General features: G+C 46.3%; 1 protein-coding gene across 1 annotated transcript in view; it reads right to left on the bottom strand.

Moving 5' to 3' along the window:
• Positions 1-2,380: 2,380 nt before the first annotated feature.
• LOC107108846 (inner centromere protein-like) overlaps positions 2,381-19,929 on the bottom strand; it is a 41,805-nt gene continuing 24,256 nt past the window's right edge. The window contains exons 12-20 of the mRNA XM_015409368.1: positions 17,367-17,378; positions 15,122-15,231; positions 14,919-15,030; positions 14,219-14,317; positions 13,554-13,702; positions 13,308-13,413; positions 13,021-13,101; positions 4,863-5,013; positions 2,381-2,632 (exon numbers count right to left, since the gene is read on the bottom strand). Coding sequence (XP_015264854.1) covers positions 2,415-2,632; positions 4,863-5,013; positions 13,021-13,101; positions 13,308-13,413; positions 13,554-13,702; positions 14,219-14,317; positions 14,919-15,030; positions 15,122-15,231; positions 17,367-17,378 — 1,038 coding nt within the window. The 3' untranslated portion in view covers positions 2,381-2,414. The remainder of the gene's footprint in view (positions 2,633-4,862; positions 5,014-13,020; positions 13,102-13,307; positions 13,414-13,553; positions 13,703-14,218; positions 14,318-14,918; positions 15,031-15,121; positions 15,232-17,366; positions 17,379-19,929) is intronic.

The raw sequence follows: 19,929 nt of genomic DNA, 5'->3' as shown, positions 1-19,929 counted from the left end.
CCTGAATAAAAGCCGATCGGCGAGGGAAGGCAATGGTCAGCTTCAGTTGACTGAAACTGATCATCTCTGCCCTTCCCTTCCCCGGGCTCCTGCAGCCTGGGGAAGCTGATCCTTGGAGGGAAGGCAGCTTAAACTGCCTTCCTCTTGGGTTCCCCAGGCACCCCACAGCCTTGGGGAGCCCAGGCAAGCTGATCTCTGAAGAGAAGGCAGCTTGCTTAGACTTGGGTTTCCCAGGTGCCCCGCATCCCTGGGGAAGGGAGGGGGGCATTTAAACATGCCTCCCCCCATGAATCTTCCTTTCCTCCACTGCCCAGCTGCTTCCCCTGGTCAGTTTCACTTCCCAGCTGATCTGCCAGCAGTGAAACTGACCAGAGGTAGGGTGCTGGGGAAGGAAAGGCTCCAGTGCCAGTTTGGTGTCGTGGTTAAGTGCGTGGATTCTAATCTGGGAGAGCCGGGTTTGATTCCCCACTCCTCCACTTGCACCTGCTGGATGACCTTGGGCAAGCCATAGTTCTGGTACAGCTGTTCTTGAAAAAGAGCAGTTTCTGTCAAGAGCTCTCTCAGCCCCACCTACCTGACAGGGTGCCTGTTGTGGGGAGGAGAAGGGAAAGGCATTTGTAAGCTGCCCTGAGACACCTTTCAGTAGTGAAGGGCGGGGTATAAATCCAATCTCTTCTTCTTCTTCTTCTATACTCTATGGGGACTTTCCACATAGAGTATAATGGTGCTGAATATATTCAGCATTACCAATTTTTCCCAAATGCCAATATCTCACCAATATTTGGATTCGGGTATATTGGTTTGTTGTTGTTCAGTCGCACAGTCGAGTCCGACTCTTCGCGACCTCATGGACAATCTCCCGCCAGGCTCTCCTGTCTTCCGCCGTCCTCCGAAGTTGGCTCAATTTCATGTTCGTTGCATCGCTGACACTGTCTAACCATCTCATCCTTTGCCGTCCCCGTCTTCTTTGACCTTCAATCTTTCCCAGCATCAGGGTCTTTTCCAGTGAGTGCTCCCTTCTCATTTGGTGGCCAAAGTATTTGAGCTTCAGTTTCATTATCTGGCCTTCCAGGGAACAGTCAGGGTTGATTTCTTTGAGGATTGACTGATTTGTTCTTCTTGCAGTCCAAGGGACTCTCAAGAGTCTTCTCCAGCACCATAGTTCAAAAGAATCTATTCTTCGGCGCTCGGCCTTCCTTATAGTCCAACTCTCACAGCCATACATGACTACTGGGAATACCATTGCTTTGACCATGCGGACTTTTGTTGGCAGGGTGACCTGAACCTAAAAAATACCAGGGTTTTTTTGTGCACACCCCTAGTTATGACAGAAGTGAAGAGGTTTGTCTGGCAGTATAAAACTACAGAGTATCTGCTTCTAAAAATTGATGGGAAAATTGAAGTCTGTCTTCCTCCCCCCATTCAGTGTGTACAAAGTAGTATTAGATAACGTACAAGCCTTTTGTACAGAACATATCTGGTCAAATAATCAACTTGTGATTCTGTGCACACATCGCTGATGCTCCATATAATTTCCATAAAGAGGCAATCTGTATTAGCAGTCTGATCCTATGCAAAGTTAGATGCTAAGCCAACTGAAATCAAAAGGCTCAGGTGCGCCTAATTCTGCACTGTATTGTACGCAGGGATTGAAGCATCAATGTAGTGGCAGATCAGTAAGGTACATAGACCTGTCAAATGTACCAATCATTGCATGTTAGCAATAAAACTGCTGGCCCTGTGCCTATCCTAAAGCAGCAAAAGCAGGCCACCCACAGAGAGACCCACTAGAACCTAATAACCACAAATAGAAATCTGGGTGTGCAAAATACAATTGTCATCATTACCCCCTACCCCAAACCTACAAAATAACAACCAAACACAATTCAGTAAGCACAGAAAGTTGAGCATAGCTGGGGGAACGGGGAGGAGATCAGCCTGCTCAAATGCCAGAGCTAAAAGGGGGAGGTTTTGGCAGATAGGTGGAATCCCCAAACTACTGGCCCCCTCTTGCGATTCCCCACAGCACCCCCCCCCCAAGCTGTGGGGTCTTGTGAGCAAAAATCCTACTTGGTGAGCTGCTGGCATTAAAAAGTTGTGAGCGAGTCATCTGGTTACTGCATAAATCAGTTTCCTCTGGAGCCCTCCTTCCTGAGCTAAGACAAAAATGTGTGAGCTGGAGGCTAAAAAACTGAGCTAGCTCACACTAACTCAGCTTAGAGGAAACACTGCCCCACACATACATTTCAAACACAGGGCAGGTTCCTGGAGAAACAACATATAAACATAAAGAAGACAGTGCATTAAGTGCTCACACAGAGCAGAAATGTTTATTATTGTTCAAAGAAAAGTAAATATGTTTAAAAGTAAAAATTCCCTCCCACAAAATTACTACATCGAATCTCAAGAAACCTTCACCATCTCTTTAAGCTCTGCCACGATTGCCCTGCCGTAGATTTGCCACTTTGGAATGGTGGTGAATTCCATACTGCAGAACTAGTACGCTTCTGGTAACGTGGCTTGCTTTTATAGAAGATTTCTTCCAGATTGGGACTTTTAATAACCCCAAAGAATGCATCAGTATCAGGAGGCTTAAAATACTGGCGGATGATGGCCTGGGTTAGTTGATCTCCTAAAAAAAGGGGGGGGGGGAGAGAGAGAAAGCACAAAATATTTGTTTCCGGTCTATCAAAAAAATTCAACAGGCAATCTCAAAGCTCTTAAAGCACATGGAAGGAAACTAAAAAGTGACTCCCTCAGTCTCCCAACTCAGTTTAAGGTATATTTTTGCTCCTCTATCAAGCAGTTCAATGCAGGTCCCACAAGTACAACAGAAGTGCTGAAGTTATATATCCACATGTGTAACACCATGTGAGAAAATACAGCTGTAATGATCCTAGGCCTAAGGCTGAAGAATGAGCAGCCTGTGGGGCTCAAGGAAGCCTCTCTTCCACAAATGCCTGAGGCCCTTTGTTTAAATTTCCCAATAAGCCTGCGTTCCCAACCACTGGGGGGAAATGAGGAAAAGCAGAAGTCCATCGCTGATGAGGAAGAACTTGGAGGGAGAGAGAGTGTACAAGACTCTGCACAGGGAGGGAAGATGTTCACCCCCTGAAGCTGAGCGGCAGTGAGGTTGGCTTCTGGAGGGAGTCGATCCGTCGCCTCGTGAGTCCAGCCTACTAGGACTAGGTATAGGGATTGGAATAGGAACTAAGTAAGGCAGTTGCATTAGGGAGCTTTGTTTTCTAGCCAGCTTCTTTCTGTGAGAGTTTTGCCCTGTGAGGTTGTAGAGTACCTATATTAATTCTGCCCCATTTTTAAAACTGTTTTCCTATGTATTAAATATGGCAACAGTTAGGTAAACTGTTTCTCATTTACTCTGCCTGGGTCCCTCATGCCTCACATTTGGCCGCACATCAGGACTAGGAATGTGCGCTATAAACCAAACTGAAAAAATACCCCCAAAATACCCTATATTGAACATCTTGAAAATATTCAGGATTTTTCGGGACCGGTGGATAGCTAAAGGTAAAGGGTGTTTATAGGGATCGCAGTCCCTGTAAACACCTTCTGCGTGAACTCGCCACTTTAAAGTTTACTCGCGGCTTGCAAAAGGCATTTAAAGTGACTGCGATCTCTTTAAATGCCTTCCCCTCATCCATTGGAGGATGGGGGCGGTTCTGTTCGGCAGTATGGTTTAAATCGGGCTGCCCAGCAGAGCCCCAGCTGAGCCTGCACGGAGAGCCCTTGGCTGCAATGCGGAATCAGCCCAGGATTGGAGGGAGCTGACAGTTCCGTGCCATCTTGGGCAGGATCCTCTTTGTAGCTCAGTTTAAACCAAACTGAAAAGAGGAGACAAGGCAGCCCAGGATTGGAGGGGACGGCAGGAGCTGACAGCTCCATGCTACCCCGGCCAAGCTTGGGCTGGCGAGTTCACCTGGAAGGCATTTAAAAGGACTGTGAGCCCTTTAAATGCCTTCAAAGTTTTCCAAGCTGCATAGTTCCGCAGCTTGGAGAAGGCATTTAAAGGGACCATGATCTCTTTAAATACCTTTCCCCCCCTCCATTGATTTCAATGGAGGATGAGGGCACCTTCTTTGGGAGCCCACAGAATTGGACCCCCTGGTCAAATCGTTTTGAGACTCGAGGGTTTTTTTTTTTTAGAGAGGCACCAGCAGCTATGCTGCAAATTTGGTGCCTCTACATCAAAAAACAACCCCCGAGCCCTGATGCCCCCGGATTGATTCTCCATTATACCCTATGGGGACCATTGACTATAATGGTCCCTATAGGGTACAATGAAGGCAGAAAAAAATTGGTTACCCAAATATTTCCCAAATCCAAATACCATACCGATATTGGGATCCAAAAATATTGGAAAATACCAGTATTTTTCAGGTTCAAAATACCAGACCTCAAAATCAGGACATGCCCTGACGGGGGGAAAAAAGGGTTGCCTGCAGGACAGGGATGGTGCTCTGGGCCCTCTCTAGTAAAGCCCAAGAGCCAGAGGGCCCTTGACTCCTCCAAGGCTGAAGGGTGCAAGGGAAAGGGAGGGAACCCCTGGAAAGGATGTCCCATCTGTAGCCCCACCCCCTTCCCATGGCAACAACCACTGAGAGACTGAAAACTCACTAGCTACTAAACATTTGAAATATCCAGACTCCGGACACATCGTTAAGGCTAAACCATACTAATTCAACTAAGCAAGGTGGTAAGCCTTAACCACACCTAGTAGAAGTCATGTTTCACTGAACTCAGGTTTCTATTCAAGAAAGCATAGTTAGGAACAGGCTAAAAGTCTACATCGGCAATTTACCAACACTGATTTGCAAAGGACACACAAATGGATTCAAACATACCAGTAGCCCAAGCAGGGATGGGCTTGCGGGGCTGGCTCTCATCATCGGTGGAGTCATCACTATTCAGATCCATCCCATAATTATTTACGTCAAACTTTGGATGCTTGGGACCCTGTGGTGTCATTGGGTATGAGCTGCAGGAAGGTGAGTTCTGGAAAAAATTGTGAGGTGGAAGTTATAGCTAGTGCAGAAACTGTAATAGGAAGCTCAACCTCCAATGTAGAATAATGGCTAGACGGCGTGACAGAGACCACCCTGAGCTTCTTGAAGAATGGGCCGATAAAAACATAATCCCAACAAAGACTTTTAGGCATGAAATACTTTGACAATTTCTTCTCTCCTTTCAAAAATGTACCAGTTTTGATCCAAGGACTACAGCAAGAAAAATTGCTTCTTTTGTGGAAACCTTGCCCTTAGTGGTAACTTGCTCTCTCAACAGCTATGAAGCTACACCTGCAGTAAATACATCCAAATAATTGCTCTCCTGAAGTGCTTTCTTTCACTACTTACTTACAGAACTGACAGAGCAAGTGGCATGGGGCAAGGCTCTTGTGGTTTCTAGAGCTGCTATTACCAAGAACTGAATAGAGGAGGGAAGGAACCTTACTTTAGAATGTGCATAAATATGGCAACTGACTGTGGTGCAGGCAAGAAAGGATGCCTTTTAGCTCTTACAATTAAAGCACACAGAAAGCAGATGCTCATATAAGCATCTGCTTGCAGAATCTATACAAAGACCAAGTTTGGGCACACGGAGACAAAAATTCCTGCTTGCTGGCAGAATTTACACTAGATGTTTGGCAGAACTTTTGCCTTCACATTTCAGTGGCGCTAAGACAGGTTGCTTACCTGTAACTGGTGATCTTCGAGTGGTCATCTGTGCATTCACACCCTTGGGATATACTGCGCCTGCGCTGACCTTCTCGGTACCGGTAGCTAGCAAAAGGGATTTTCGCGCCTCTCCCAGGTCACGCGCCGGCTCCACTGCGCATGACCAAGGAGGGGCACGCAGATCCCGCCAGTTCCTTCTGACCGCCGCCCAACAGCCTTCAAAGAAACAAGATGAAGGGCCGAGAGCAGAGGGGAAGGAGGGCGGGTGGTGTGAATGCACAGATGACCACTCGAAGATCACCAGTTACAGGTAAGCAACCTGTCTATCTTCTTCGTGGTCTCTGTGCATCACACCCTTGGGAGAATAGCAAGCAATAACTCTTACCTGGAGGAGGGGCCGAGGCCCTACATCTGCGCCGTCTGCAATATAGACCGACCCAACGCCACACGACGAGAAGACCGGACATCAAGGGCATAATGCTTCACGAAGGTGAGCGGAGTAGCCCAAGTCGCAGCGTTGCAGATGTCCTCCAACGGCATACCTCGCAGGAAAGCTGTGGAAGTTGCTACCGCCCTCGTAGAATGGGCGCGAAGCTGACCTGGAAGAGGTTTCTTAGCCAAAGCGTAGCATAGCTTGATCACCTCCACAATCCATCTCGACAGCCTCTGGGAAGAGATCTTCATTAATGTCTCTAATAAGCGTCTGGATCACATGTACAAGGTCCAGGAATCAGGGGCTGAGTTTTTATACACACATCCTAAGCCCAATTCTTTGGTCGTTTCCTCGTCCACGAAAGGAAAAGCGAGCCACTCTACTCCATCAGACAAAGAAGGAAAAAAGTTGGATTCGGTTGGTAGAAAATTCTACACTGTCGGTGCAATGGGCATTAAAACGGCGAACTATGCCGCCTGCATGGGCCGTTATCAATTCAATTTATGGAAGCGTTTGAATGATTTCCTCCCGCACGTGCCCAAAGAGTGCCAACCTCAGATTAAAAGGATTCAGAATGAAGGGATGGTCTTGGCTAGACACCAAATTAGTGCTGCCAAGCATTCCCTGGAATCCGCTAGTAAGACTCTAGCAACCTCTGTAGCGTTACGCAGACATGCCTGGCTCCGCTCTTCATCATTGCCATATGACACCAGATCCTCGGTGGAAGACCTTCCCTTTGAAGGTTCTGGATTGTTTAGCTCCACCACTGACACGGTTCTGCAGGAAATGGATAAGAGTATCAAGACGTCCAAGAGTTTGGGGATCTCCCCCACGACCAAATACTCGAAATCCAAGCAGTGGCCTAGGCAACCTTGGTCGACCAGGCAACCGTACAACAAATCACCTACGGATCAATGGCAAAGACCTCCCTCTCAGTCACGGTCTTTTCCCCCGAAAAATAAGGGACAATCGTCCGGTGCCTATAAGTCGAAATTCCCTAAGAATCCCAAACAGGGACTTTGACTTCAACCTTACTGCTCAGACTCGCCTTGCACCCTTCCTGCACGCATGGCTCGCCATTTCTACGGACAAATGGGTGCACTCTATAATAAGAGATGGCTATCTCATAGAGTTTTCTCTGACTCCCAAAATCTCCCGTTTTATCAGAACCCCGGCGTCTCCTGCCCTGCTACAGGAGGTACAATCGCTGACACAAAAAAACGCTATAGAGAAAGTCCCGATGGCGGATTGTTGCCGCGGGATTTATTCCAAATATTTCACGGTCCCCAAGAAGGACGGAGGACTTCGTCCAATCATGGACCTTCGTTTTCTCAATCGGTTCATCATTTACAGAAAGTTTCGCATGACCACGTTGCAAAGCATTTTACCACTCCTGTCTCCAGGGACTTGGATGGTCACTTTAGATCTCAAAGACGCTTATTTTCACGTCTCCATCCATCCTCGTCACAGAAAGTTCCTCAGATTCGCAGTCGGGGAGGACCATTACCAATTCAAAGCCCTTCCATTCGGGCTCTCTACCGCCCCCAGGGTTTTTACGAAGGTAATGGTGGTTGTCGTCGCTCATCTTCGCCTTCAGGGCATTCAGATCTTTCCGTATATAGACGACTGGTTGATGGTGGCAGATTCAAGAGAATGTCTCCTTCAGCACATCACCATCACATTGTCGGTCCTATCCTCCCTTGGAATTCTGGTGAATTTACAGAAATCCATGCTGCAACCTGCAACTCGCGTGCAGTTCATAGGAGCTGTCATAGACTCCCTAGCCACTCGGGCGTACCTTCCTCGCCAACGGGCAGATACCATTCGTCTGGAAATTCAACGTTTGTTCCAGTCCAACGTGACATCAGCGGTCCACATTCAGCGGATCTTGGGTCTCATGGCAGCCACCACTTCCGTGATCGAATATGCACGCCTTCGCATGCGCCCGTTGCAGCTGTGGTTTCTAAAGAAATTTCGCCCTTCCATCCATCCTCCGAGCCTTCAACTGGTAGTGCCTCCGCAGGTCCTCGTCTCCCTGCAGTGGTGGCTCGTGGACACCAATCTGTTGGCGGGTGCACCGTTCCAACCGATCGTTCCCGTAATGTCCATCACCACAGATGCCTCCCTGTGGGGTTGGGGTGCTCATACAGACGACACTTGTGTGGGTGCTCCATGGCAACCCCTTTGGAAGAGTCATCATATCAACTATCTGGAACTGCTGGCCGTAAAATTTGCCCTCAGATCCTTACTCAGACAGGTTGTAGGAAAAGCTGTGTTGATTTTTACGGACAACACAACTGCGATGGCTTATATCAATCGCCAGGGCGGGACCGTGTCCAGGTCCCTTTGCAGGCTAGCTATGGACATATGGGAAGAGTGCCTTCATTGGAACATCACTCTCCAAGCTGCCCATCTGCCAGGAACTTTGAACCAACAAGCGGATTTCCTGAGCAGAGGGGGAGCATCGGACCACGAATGGGAGTTGAACTCAAAGTATCTCCTTCCTCTTTTTCAACATCTGGGACATCCCCACATCGATGTTTTTGCAACTCGATTGAACAAGAAGTGTCCCAGGTTTTGCTCCAGAGCGGGGTTGGACCCTCTGTCAATGGGGGACGGTCTGTTGATGTCGTGGGCTCACGACTTTCTATACCTATTTCCTCCGATTCCGCTGCTCCACAGGGTGCTTGTGAAAATACAACAGGACAAGCCCCATTGTCTCCTGGTAGCCCCCTGGTGGCCTCGGCAGGTGTGGTTTCCGACACTGCTGCGGTTAGCCAAGGGATCCTTCGTACACTTCCCGCAGGAGTTGGATCTCCTCCAAGCTCAGGAAGGCCAGGTCCTTCACTACGATCCTCTGAGTCTCAAGTTGACTCTATGGGAAATACGCTTTCAGTGATGGATGACCGTATCAATGAGGTCCTGTTGAATTGTCGTAAACTGTCTACTAGGACGTCTTACGCAAAGAAGTGGGATTTATTCCTACAGTACTTGAGTTCTTCCAATTTACCTCCTCCGCCAGTGGATTTGAGGTCTATTTTTGCGTTTATTTTGTCCAGAATGGACTTGGGACTCAGTTTTTCTTCAGTTAAGGTGTATTTAGCTGCGGTGTCAGCTTTTCATCCATCTATTGATGGGTTTTCAGTTTTCTCGCATCCTCAGACGAAACAGTTTTGTAAAGGTCTTATTCGCCTGTACCCTCCCCGTCGTTCTCCGACTCCGGCCTGGGATTTGGCTTTAGTTTTGCGGTTTTTGATGGGAAAACCCTTCGAACCACTGGCCACTTGCTCTCTAAAGTTGTTATCGCTCAAGACTGCGTTTCTGGTGGCCATTACTTCTGCTCGTCGAGTCAGTGAGTTGTCTGCTTTAAGGTGTGATCCACCATACTTGATTTTTTCCCCTCATGGGGTGTCGTTGTCTTTGGACATCTCCTTCTTACCGAAAGTCGTTTCGGAGTTTCATCTACGTTCAGATATAGTTTTGCCGTCATTTTTCCCGTCTCCTGCCAATGAAGAGGAACGGAAATTGCACTCTCTGGATGTTAAGAGGGCGTTGCTGTTCTATTTGGGCAGGACCAAGTCTTTTCGTCAGTCTCCAGCCTTGTTTGTTGCTCACAGTATGCCCTCCCTAGGGAAGAAGATCTCTTCCCAGACGCTGTCCAGGTGGATTGTGGAAGTAATCAAGCTATGTTACGCTTTGGCTAAGAGACCTCTTCCAGGTCAACTTCGCGCCCACTCTACAAGGGCGGTGGCGGCTTCCACAGCTTTCCTGAGAGGGATGCCATTGGAGGACATCTGCAACGCTGCGACTTGGGCTACTCCGCTCACCTTCGTGAAGCATTATGCCCTTGATGTCCGGTCTACTCGTCGTGTGGCGTTGGGTCGGTCTATTTTGCAGACGGCGCAGGTGTAGGGCCTCGGCCCCTCCTCCAGGTAAGAGTTATTGCTTGCTATTCTCCCAAGGGTGTGATGCACAGAGACCACGAAGAAGATAGACAGGTTGCTTACCTGTAACTGGTGATCTTCGAGTGGTCATCTGTGCATTCACACCACCCGCCCTCCTTCCCCTCTGCTCTCGGCCCTTCATCTTGTTTCTTTGAAGGCTGTTGGGCGGCGGTCAGAAGGAACTGGCGGGATCTGCGTGCCCCTCCTTGGTCATGCGCAGTGGAGCCGGCGCGTGACCTGGGAGAGGCGCGAAAATCCCTTTTGCTAGCTACCGGTACCGAGAAGGTCAGCGCAGGCGCAGTATATCCCAAGGGTGTGATGCACAGAGACCACGAAGAAGATATACAGTTTATTTTTTCAGTCATCTCCCTTATGTATAAAACCCACTTCTCTAGAAAATTCCACATGCTCCGAATTGGTTGGCGCCCTGGTGTGTCACTCAGAATCTGTCCCTTATCCACTGGCTGCATTGCTTGAGTCTCGCCTCCAACATTCTAAACAGTTTGCTGTTCCCCTCCCCCCCCCATAGCCAGTCAGAACACAGAGGTCATTTGCCTTTGCAGCCTCATTGGCCTTTGCCTCGGAACACAGAGGTCGTTTGCATATGCAACTTGATTGGCTTTTGCCTCTAACAGTCTAAACAGTTTGCTGTTCTGAGGTAAAATGTGTCCAATCTCCAGGTGAGGGCTGGAGATCACTCAGAATTACAACTGCTTTCCAGATGGCAGAGATCAGTTCCCCTGGAGAAAATGGTGGGCTCTGTATCCTTATATGCTGCTGAGGTGGCCCCCATATGACAGCCAATGTGACGTAGCAGTCAGGGCTTCAGAGCACGGGAGAGGCTGCAGGTGTGTGGGGGGTGGAAAGCTGAAGAGTGAGAGGGAAATAAAGGTAGGTTGATGATTGGCTGGGAAGAAGATAGGGTTGCCAACTCCAGGTGGGAAATTCCTGGAGATGTGAGGGATGGAGCCTGGAGAGGATGAGGTTTCAGGAGGCGTGGGACCTCGGACAGGTACAAAGCCATAGACTCCACCCTCCAAACCAACCATTCCCTTCTGGGGAACCATTGTTGCCAATCTCCAGGTGAGGGCTGGAGATCACTCAAAATTACAACTGTTCTTTAGGTAGCAGAGATCAGTTCCTCTGGAGAAAATGGTGGACTCAGTGTCATTATACCCTGCTGAGGTCGCCACAGCAAATTGACACTGAGTGTCCAAGGCCGGGGCACCCACCCAGAGCCTCTTTCTAGAGGCCGTTGTGGAAATACGAGCCTTTTTCCTAGTCTAGCTAATAAAACACATGACATTTACAATATTTGTGTCTTTTATAAAAATCTACAGCAGCTTTTGAAGTGTCATTCCATTGAAACTGAAGACGGTTTGGCTGGAACAGAAGAGTTAATCAATTCCGGGAGCGTCTTGGAACTGGAGCGATGCTTCTCCCTATGTTTGGATTTAGAGTGGGCTTTCTTAGGCAGGGGGTTTCGATACACAGCATTCAGCTGATCGAGCAAGCCATCGGACCCAAGGCTTTGGGCCTGTCCTCGGAACTGAGATGCTTGATGGCGGGCTCACAAGTTGCTTGGTTCTAAGGGAAGGATTGACTGTGCTCTGCCAGGGCAGATGTTTCCATTGCTGTGCTATTAGAGCAAGGGAACGCTTTCTCCCATAAGTTTGCCTTTAAGCATGTTGCTTAATCTGAGTGGGCTTTCGGGGTAAATCGGAGGCAAATCTTGCACGTGGCTATGTTATCAGCTTCACCCAAGCAGAAAAGGTGTTCATCTGAATGGGTAATTTTTGTATTGCACTGGATATGTTTTTTAAACAAAGCCCTCTGTGACATTTCCCAAAGAGGGGAAAGTTCCCAGGAAGAAAAGAAAACTTCAAGAAAAACTCACAACAACCAGGTACAAAGAGAACACGTCCTCACAACATAGTGGCCTCTAATGAGCTCTTGCAGGGGAGGGGCTCCCCTTGGAGTGTTAAACAAATACCAGAGTAGCTTGAAGAGTGCCTCTGGTGGCTGGCCTGTGCAAGCGCAGTCCCAATGTGAGACTGCAGGGAAGCCTGAAGATGAACACAAAAAGTTAGGATTTGTAACTAAGAAAGTTTGGGGATTTTGACTGACTGGTTTCAGCAGCTGTTGAATAAGAATTAATGCCTATAAGCTCCATTTATGCCTGACATAACAGGCTGATCATTTATCCACACACAGACACACCAGCTGATATATCTAAAAAACCCTAAACCGTTAAGAACATCTAGAAACCACATACTTCTTTCAAAGGGTGCATTTTGCTCACATTGTGAAGACCAAAAAGGTTCCCTAAAGTTTATCCCAAGTATTTGAGACTTGGAAACAGAAATACTGGGGTGCATCCTACCCCTATCCTATCACTCCACTGAGCAAAGTTTTTTACCCCACCTTTCCTTTTGGCTCAACTCTGAAGCCTTCTCCCAAGTCACTGAAGAAAGGCTACATGGAGGAAGGTAGGATCATTGCACTGTTTGTCAGCAGTGTAGTAAACGTCCTTGAACACACGGGAAGATTTAAAAGGCTTTATATAAAGACCAAGCCTTGACCTGGATAGCCCAGTCTCATCAGACCTCCAAGCTAAACAGGGTCAGCCCTGGTTACTATTTGGATGGGAGACCACTAAGGAATAGCAGGGTTGCTATGCAGAAGCAGGTAATGGCAAGCTAACCCTGAATGTCTCTTGCCTTGAAAATCCTATGGGGTCACCATAAATCCACTGCAACTTGACAGCAAAAAAGAAAAGAAAAGACCAAAGTGCTCAGTGCATGCCTGTGTGGGGAATGGGGATACATTTCCCTGCATAAGGCTATACTCTAGCTACTGTTAACACGCCCTCCCCTGGCAGAACAAAGTCTGATCTAAAAGTCATCGTTCTCCTGAGCTATTAGAATCTCAGATCTGGTTCAAGGCTCACCTGTATCTCTATTGTTACATTCAGTTGTTTATTGGCAACCGCTGCATCAGAAGTAGATTTCTCCTTCTGCTGCTCCTCCTGCTATTTAAAATAGAAAAGAGATATCCACATGCTGGTAAAGGGTCACTGTTCCTACTTTCCAGCACTGGAAAAATACAGACAAGGTTCGATTTCCCTTTCAATGCACCTCCCAAACCTGTGGGCTGCTTATAACAAAATTATGACAGCTATCGGCATGCAATGTGCTAAAATGAAAAAAATTCATTTCAAATGCTGACGAGGCTTACCAGTTTCCTCTCTTTCTCCTCTGCCTCTTTCTGAAGCCGCTCTTTTTCTTTAGCAGCCACCAATTCTCTTTGCAGGTGAGCAGCCTTTTCTTTCCTTTCACGCTCCCTGTAATCAAAAACAGATCACTGCACCATTGACAAAATGGAGACGGGTGTGTGGCCTTTGGCACAATCTGAACCCAGTGATCGCTTGAGCAGCATTACTTGCTTCCTTTGCATGCCAAACTTCAGATTAGATCTACTCACTGCTGTGATTGAAGCTTTCCTTGTTGCTTCTTTTTCTCGAGCTCCCTCTCAGCAGCCAGTTTTTTTTCCAGTTCTGCAGCGTGCCTAGCTTTCTCTTGCTCCTCCTCCTTTTTCTTCTGCATCAGTTCCTGTTGTCTGCGCTTTTCTTCCTGCAAAGTAGAAAAGAGGATGGCTGCTGTCAAGCATGTTGCAGAGAATATGAGCCAACTGGTCTGAGTTTAATGAACTGACAGGTCATGACCAGACGGCATGTAAGAGCCTCCACAGCACTATCTACCTGGGGACTCCTAGCCTGAAATCCACAGCATCATCTTAAATGTGAAATCAGGTTTACAGTTCAGCCATTTGAAGTTACAGGGACTTACAGTCTTCCAGTCAAACAGTCTTGCCCTGGGAATTCTGATGCTGCTTCTAATCATGAGGGGTAGAACATTTCTGATGAGTTCAAGCTTCTAGAAAGGGTTATGCATGGCTCATTTTAGTTACTACGATAAAACTATGTAGTTCAGAGTGAATTCACAAACGTGTAAACCAACCTCATCTGTGCAGCCACATGACTTTGAATTCAGGAAATGGGAAGAAGTTACTCGGGGTTCTTTTCTGTCTCTATCTCTGTCTCTCTCTCTCTTTGTCTCTCTCCTTTGTTTGAACAACTTTTGCCTTACCAGCTGCAGAGCTCTCTGTTTACGGGCTTCAAGTTCTTCAGCTTTCTTGCCAGCTGCAGTCTTTTTCACTTTTTCTTCTGCCATTTTCTCTTCTTGTACCTAAAAGAGGTTATTCATACATCTTTTGCCTTTAAATAGACCAAATTTCCCCCTGCACATATTGTGCAAAGTTCCTCTGTACCCAACTCGGCATTTGAAAGCCTTGATAATTATAAACTCAAGACGACTGACAGATTTACTGTTCTAATGTTGTCAGAGGTAACAGGGGTGGGGGAATGGTTTGTTGGGCTGATAAGAAGAGTTGGTTTTATACCCTGGCTCTTCGCTACTCAAAGGATCGCCTTCCCTTCCTCCCCCCACAACAGACACCCTACCCCGTGAGGTAGGTGGGGCTGAGAGAGCTCTGAGAGAGCTGTGACTGGCCCAAGGTCACCCAGCTGGCTTCATGTGGAGTGGGACATCAATCCTGGTTTCCCAGATTAGAGTCCAGGGCTCTTAACCACTACACCAAGCTGGCTCTCTACACCAAGAGACCTAAGTCTGAAACTCTGAAAACGAGCTTGCTAGTTAAAACCCTTAGGGCTTTTCACAAGGACCAGCCCAAGACATCACATTACTCGCATCTTAGAACTTTGTCCATTACTCTAGAGACACCCCCCGCCTAGCCATTCCTTATATTGTGAGCCACATTTGAATGTACCTTCTCATTATGCTGGGCAAGTTTTTGCTCAATAAGTTTTTTCTTCTCCTCTTCCCTCTGCTCTACCCGCTCACGAGCTTGCAGCACCTTGCGAAGGCGTTCCTCACGCTTCCTGATGCCACAGGAGAGAATCCAGTTAGAAGCAATTCAAAAACAAACTAGAAAAAGATCAACAGGAAGGGAGTATGAATATATACATATACCGCTTCATCTCTTCCAGTCGCCGTCTTTTCTCTTCCTCCACTTTCTGTCTCCTCTGCTGCTCAGCTTCCTCTTTTTTCTTTAAATTCTCCAAACGCTGCCTCTCCTTTTGCTAGGTAGAAAAGAAACTTGTATCAATACACTACTGGTGTGTCTGTTCCTACAGTTACTGCTATGTGGTACACACAACTATGAAAGCGAAGCAACTAAACTGCATTTTCAATCAGGGGGAAAAAATTTCTGTACTATGGCAGATGCATTTAAAACTCAAAGAGTGTTCTTGGATAGATGAATATCCAATGACTAGAGAAAGAAGCTGTGTTCATTTTAGCTACTGGGGTTGGGGGGAGGGGGACAGTACAAAAGGCAGTGTGACTAATCAAATAATTATTGGCATGTCATTTACATTGCACCCCTGACACCTTAGAATTAAGTTAAGAAGTAAGCGACACTTACTATGGTACCCAAATGTGATAAGGTTTGTTTTTTAATAATTAGCTCTGAAGAAGCAAAGCCTAATTACATATTGCAAAAATACTCTGACACAGGTTTGTCTCAAGGTGGGCAAGGTTAAAAACGATCTTCAAAGCTACAGCAGAATGTTAGCCATTAATGACAACAATCTCCTATTTGTGCCCCAGCCTCTACAATGCCTGCACGTTTTAGAAAGAGCCAGAATCCAGCCCAGGCAATCCTAATGGAGTTTCTAAGACCATAATTATGTATAAGGCAGTGAAGTTTGTCACAAGTAAACGGGGAAAAATGCACCTGTATAAAATAATCTTCAATGCAGCTTTCAAGCCACAAGATATTCCCCACATGGAATAAAGCAATCCTGGTTGCTACATGAAACCTTGAACCAAGGAGCTACAGAAAACTACATAGCATGAGGAAGAGGAAGATAATTAAACCTGGATTTTAGAAAGTATTTAGTGTTCTTACATAGCTGGAGAGGCAAGTGTCAAAGATCTGATCGTATTTGCTCCATATGAATTCCATCGGACTGTACAGGCTGTGTACTGAAGTGTAATGCTTCCCTGAACAGCAGCTACTGGACTTCTGCGTCTCCAGGGAGATTTTAGAATAAGCAACTAGACTGGATGTTCTCTCACTGCAGGAAATGCCTCTTTCCCAACCCCCCCCCCAAAAAAAAAATCTATGTACTCCTATTTAAGAAACTCTTTTTGGCATGGTTAGATCAAGACATAATGAAGGCAAACCTGTCACTGCCTCCTCGGAAAAGAGAAATCCGCCTGTGGAGACAGTGGTTCACAACATGGCCAGCCATGAGAACAGACCACAGCAAGAACAGGTCAATTTGCTTTGCAACAGCTGTCATGGCGGATACACTGCGAGGGCCCTAAACTAGCTTATGTGTAAGAATGGCATCACCCTGGCAGCTAGTACACTAACCGTTACCAAATGCTGAATTTATTTTCTAAGACTGTTACTGAAGTGAATTGTAAATTAGAAAATCTCAGTACAGACATCTAAATCAACTACAAATTTGTCCTGTTTCACTAGCCTCCATTTTCTAGCTTATCCCTGCAAACATGAGTTTATTGGCCAAAGTGGACTTCTGTTAAGTCTTCCCAGCAGAAGATACCAAATGCTTTTAATTGCAAGGGAGGGACGTGCCACATATTACAGAGAGGCAAGCCACCAAGCCTACACCCAACAAGAAGCTTTTACCAAATACAGCTCCCTGATGAGTGTACCTGCAGGTTATATTTGTTGTCTTTACTTCTTATTTTTAGGTATGCACTTTCCTAAATTAATAAGCTCCTTTGACCAAAGGTCGTAAGCATAAAACTCACTTAAGCATCAGAGTGTAATGGGTGATGGGCCCCAGACAGAAAAGATAATGGGTGTTGACAAAGCTCTCTGCTCCAGCAAAAATCAAAAAAAATCTCCTGTGTTTCTTTTTTGTACTCCTTTGTTACCTGCTCCGAACTCTCTAAATTTAAAACCAACTGGGAAAATACCTCAGTTGAGACATTTAAGTGAAGAAACTTATAATATGGTCATATTTTGAAGTTTGAGTACAGTAATTCTGTAATAAGAACAGTACGTTTTCATTAATTATGGCTTAATTTTCTTGAAAAAGCAGTAAATAAATGCTGGACTTCCCTTTAGAAGGAAGCAGTGTTAGGTCACACTGCAGGGGGTTAGAGATGCCACTCAACAACAGACAATGTGTTAATGATGTGCAAATATATCTAGTGTAAGATTAATTTCATTACTTACAACAAACCCCATCTGTATGAAGGAAAGAATGAGATGTAGTTAATATTTTTGGATGTTAGCACCAAATAGTGCTCTACTGCAGATGGAACCAGACTATTGGTTCATAATACTCTTATTCCTTGCAGCTTTGTTGATATTAGGTTCACCTCTCTTCTCTTCCACAGTTAAAAGGAAGCAAAGTTTGATTTCTCAAGGGAAAACAGATTTCAGAATGTCTGTGAAGCCCAAACATTTCTGCAATCTCTTAAACTGGAGTTGGCCACATAAGAATTTGTTACTTGCCTACTAAGGTTGTCATGGGATTGTCATGGGATGAGGGGCTAGACAATCACTATTGAGCCAATTTGTCCTTTCCTTTTATTATTACATTCCTTTGACCAAAGGTCGCAAGCAAACTCAGTACAAATACAAAGTAACATACAAAAGAATGAACATTAAAATACAGCATGGCAAATTGAAACCATGTCTGTAACAGCTTAAAGAGACCGCAAGTGCTAAAAATTTAGCAACAATTATTTTCAGATTGGTGTCTGCCAACAGAAAAGAGATCACATGAAATTCAACTGACAGCTATTTACATAGGACAAGTGTAATCCGGAGGTCTCTGAGTGGTATCCATCAATCACAGAATAAGATATGATGATCTATGGTCTTTATTACTCCAGGTGCACAGTAACACTAGCAAGAATATAGTTTTGGTAAAGCATCCCATGCTCTGAAGCTGGCAGGACATTTAGTCTAACCTAAAATATGCCCTTGCCCAAGAATTCTAAGTAGGCTTAGATAAAGCGGGAGAGTCAAAGAAGGGGGGATTCCCTATTGCAAAAGTAAAGCATATACACCTTGCATGGGCCTGTGTGCTGGCAAGGTCAAACTAAATTACTAGGGGCGTGCAAAAACAAAACAAAAAACAAAACCTGGTATTTTTCAGCTTCGGGTAAATCAGACTTGAAAAATATTGGAAAATGCCGAATTTCCCCAGTTCAATAACAGTAAAGTATCAGTGCTGGGGAAATAATTGGTATTGCCCAAATATATTCAGGTCTGATATACACCATCAGGGGGAAAGTAGGCATGTTAAAATGCCTTCTTTCCCTCCGATAGTCCTAAGAGATTTCATTGACAATTTCACTCCCCGCCAGTCAGCTGTGAGTGAAATTGACAAAGGGAAACCCTGGGCTCTCTCTGCCTTCCCTACTCTAACTGACATAGGGTAGCTGGAGGAGATTCAGCTAGGGAGCCCAGGCATGCTTAAAAGGCCTTTCTTTCCCGTCCCAATCTGGAGAAGGGAAAGAAAGGCATTTAAACCGCCTCCCCCCTTCCCCGAGCTTCTCTGCAAAAGCAGAGATCTTCTTCAGGGGGGGAAAGAGGTATGGGAAAGCACAGGGCAGCCGCGGGGCCCCTGGAGGAGCACAGACAGGGAACCCAGGCATGTTTAGATGCCTTTCTTTCCCTCTCCAGCAGCCCTGGGGCAGCTGGAGGAGGGAAGGCAGAGAGAGGAGGCTTTCCCTGGTCAGTTTCACTCCCACAGCTGACTGGCGGCCAGTGAAATTGACTAGGGAAGCCGCAGCCCCAGGGAAGCTGGTTTTCGGCTACCCAAAAGCCGAAAAAGCCAAACAATTTCAGGAAATTGTATTCGAAAGCCGAAGAGTTTCCTGAATTTGCATTCAGCTTTAAAAATACTGATAAATACCGATAAGGTATTTATTCGGTATTTTTTTTGGTTCGGGAAAGCCGAATACACATCCCTATAAATTACCCTTTTCCTAACCAGCCTTACAACTTCAGGATAGCCCGGGGAGAAACCATGAAACTCTAGTTAAGGGGTGTCAATCATACTGCCCGTGGGCTGTATCTGGCCCCTGTAGGGCTGGTACACGGCCCACAAACAAGTACTTGCATTTGTTGGCCATTGCTGCTGCTGTGTGCCAAAGCCTCTCTTCCTCCTTAGGGAAACAAGGGGGAGGGAAAAAGAGAGCACATGTGCATGCAGCAGAAAAAAGCTCCCTCCTGCTTCCTCTTCTGGGGCTGTTGCTGCTGCATTGCCTAGCCTCTCTTCCCTTGTTTGTAGAGAGAGTCCCATGGCACCCTCAAGACCAACTAAGTTTTATTCCAGGTATAAGCTTTCCTGTTCATGCATATTGGGGGGGGGAGGGAATTCTTCTGACAAGTCTGCTCTGCTGTTTATTGTGAGATCTGATCTCTCTCTCTCTCTCACACACACACACACACACACACACACACTCGAATGTTAGGAAGAGGGCAGAATAGAGATGCATCTGGAATAATGGGAATTAAGGGGAAATTATTTTTGGCTTATTCTGAATTTTTTTTTTTTTAAAAAAAGGTTTCTCTTTGCCTATCTGGGATTTCCTTTAAAAAAGACCCTGGGGTTAGGAATTACAACACCTGGATTGGATTCCATGTAAGTAGATGACTAAATATTTAAAAATACATTTATAGTTCCCGATACTCCAGTTCAACCCATGGTCTCCCTCTCTCCCCTCCCACCTCAATGGCTGTCTTTCTTCACATGAACCCCCCCCCCCCCCCCCCCCCTCAT

Source organism: Gekko japonicus, unplaced genomic scaffold (genome assembly GCF_001447785.1).
Source record: "Gekko japonicus isolate JY-2015 unplaced genomic scaffold, Gekko_japonicus_V1.1 scaffold730, whole genome shotgun sequence".
NCBI classification, from domain to species: domain Eukaryota; kingdom Metazoa; phylum Chordata; class Lepidosauria; order Squamata; family Gekkonidae; genus Gekko; species Gekko japonicus.
The sequence above is the reverse complement of the archived record's forward strand: the minus strand, read 5'-3'. Positions and strand labels throughout refer to the sequence as shown.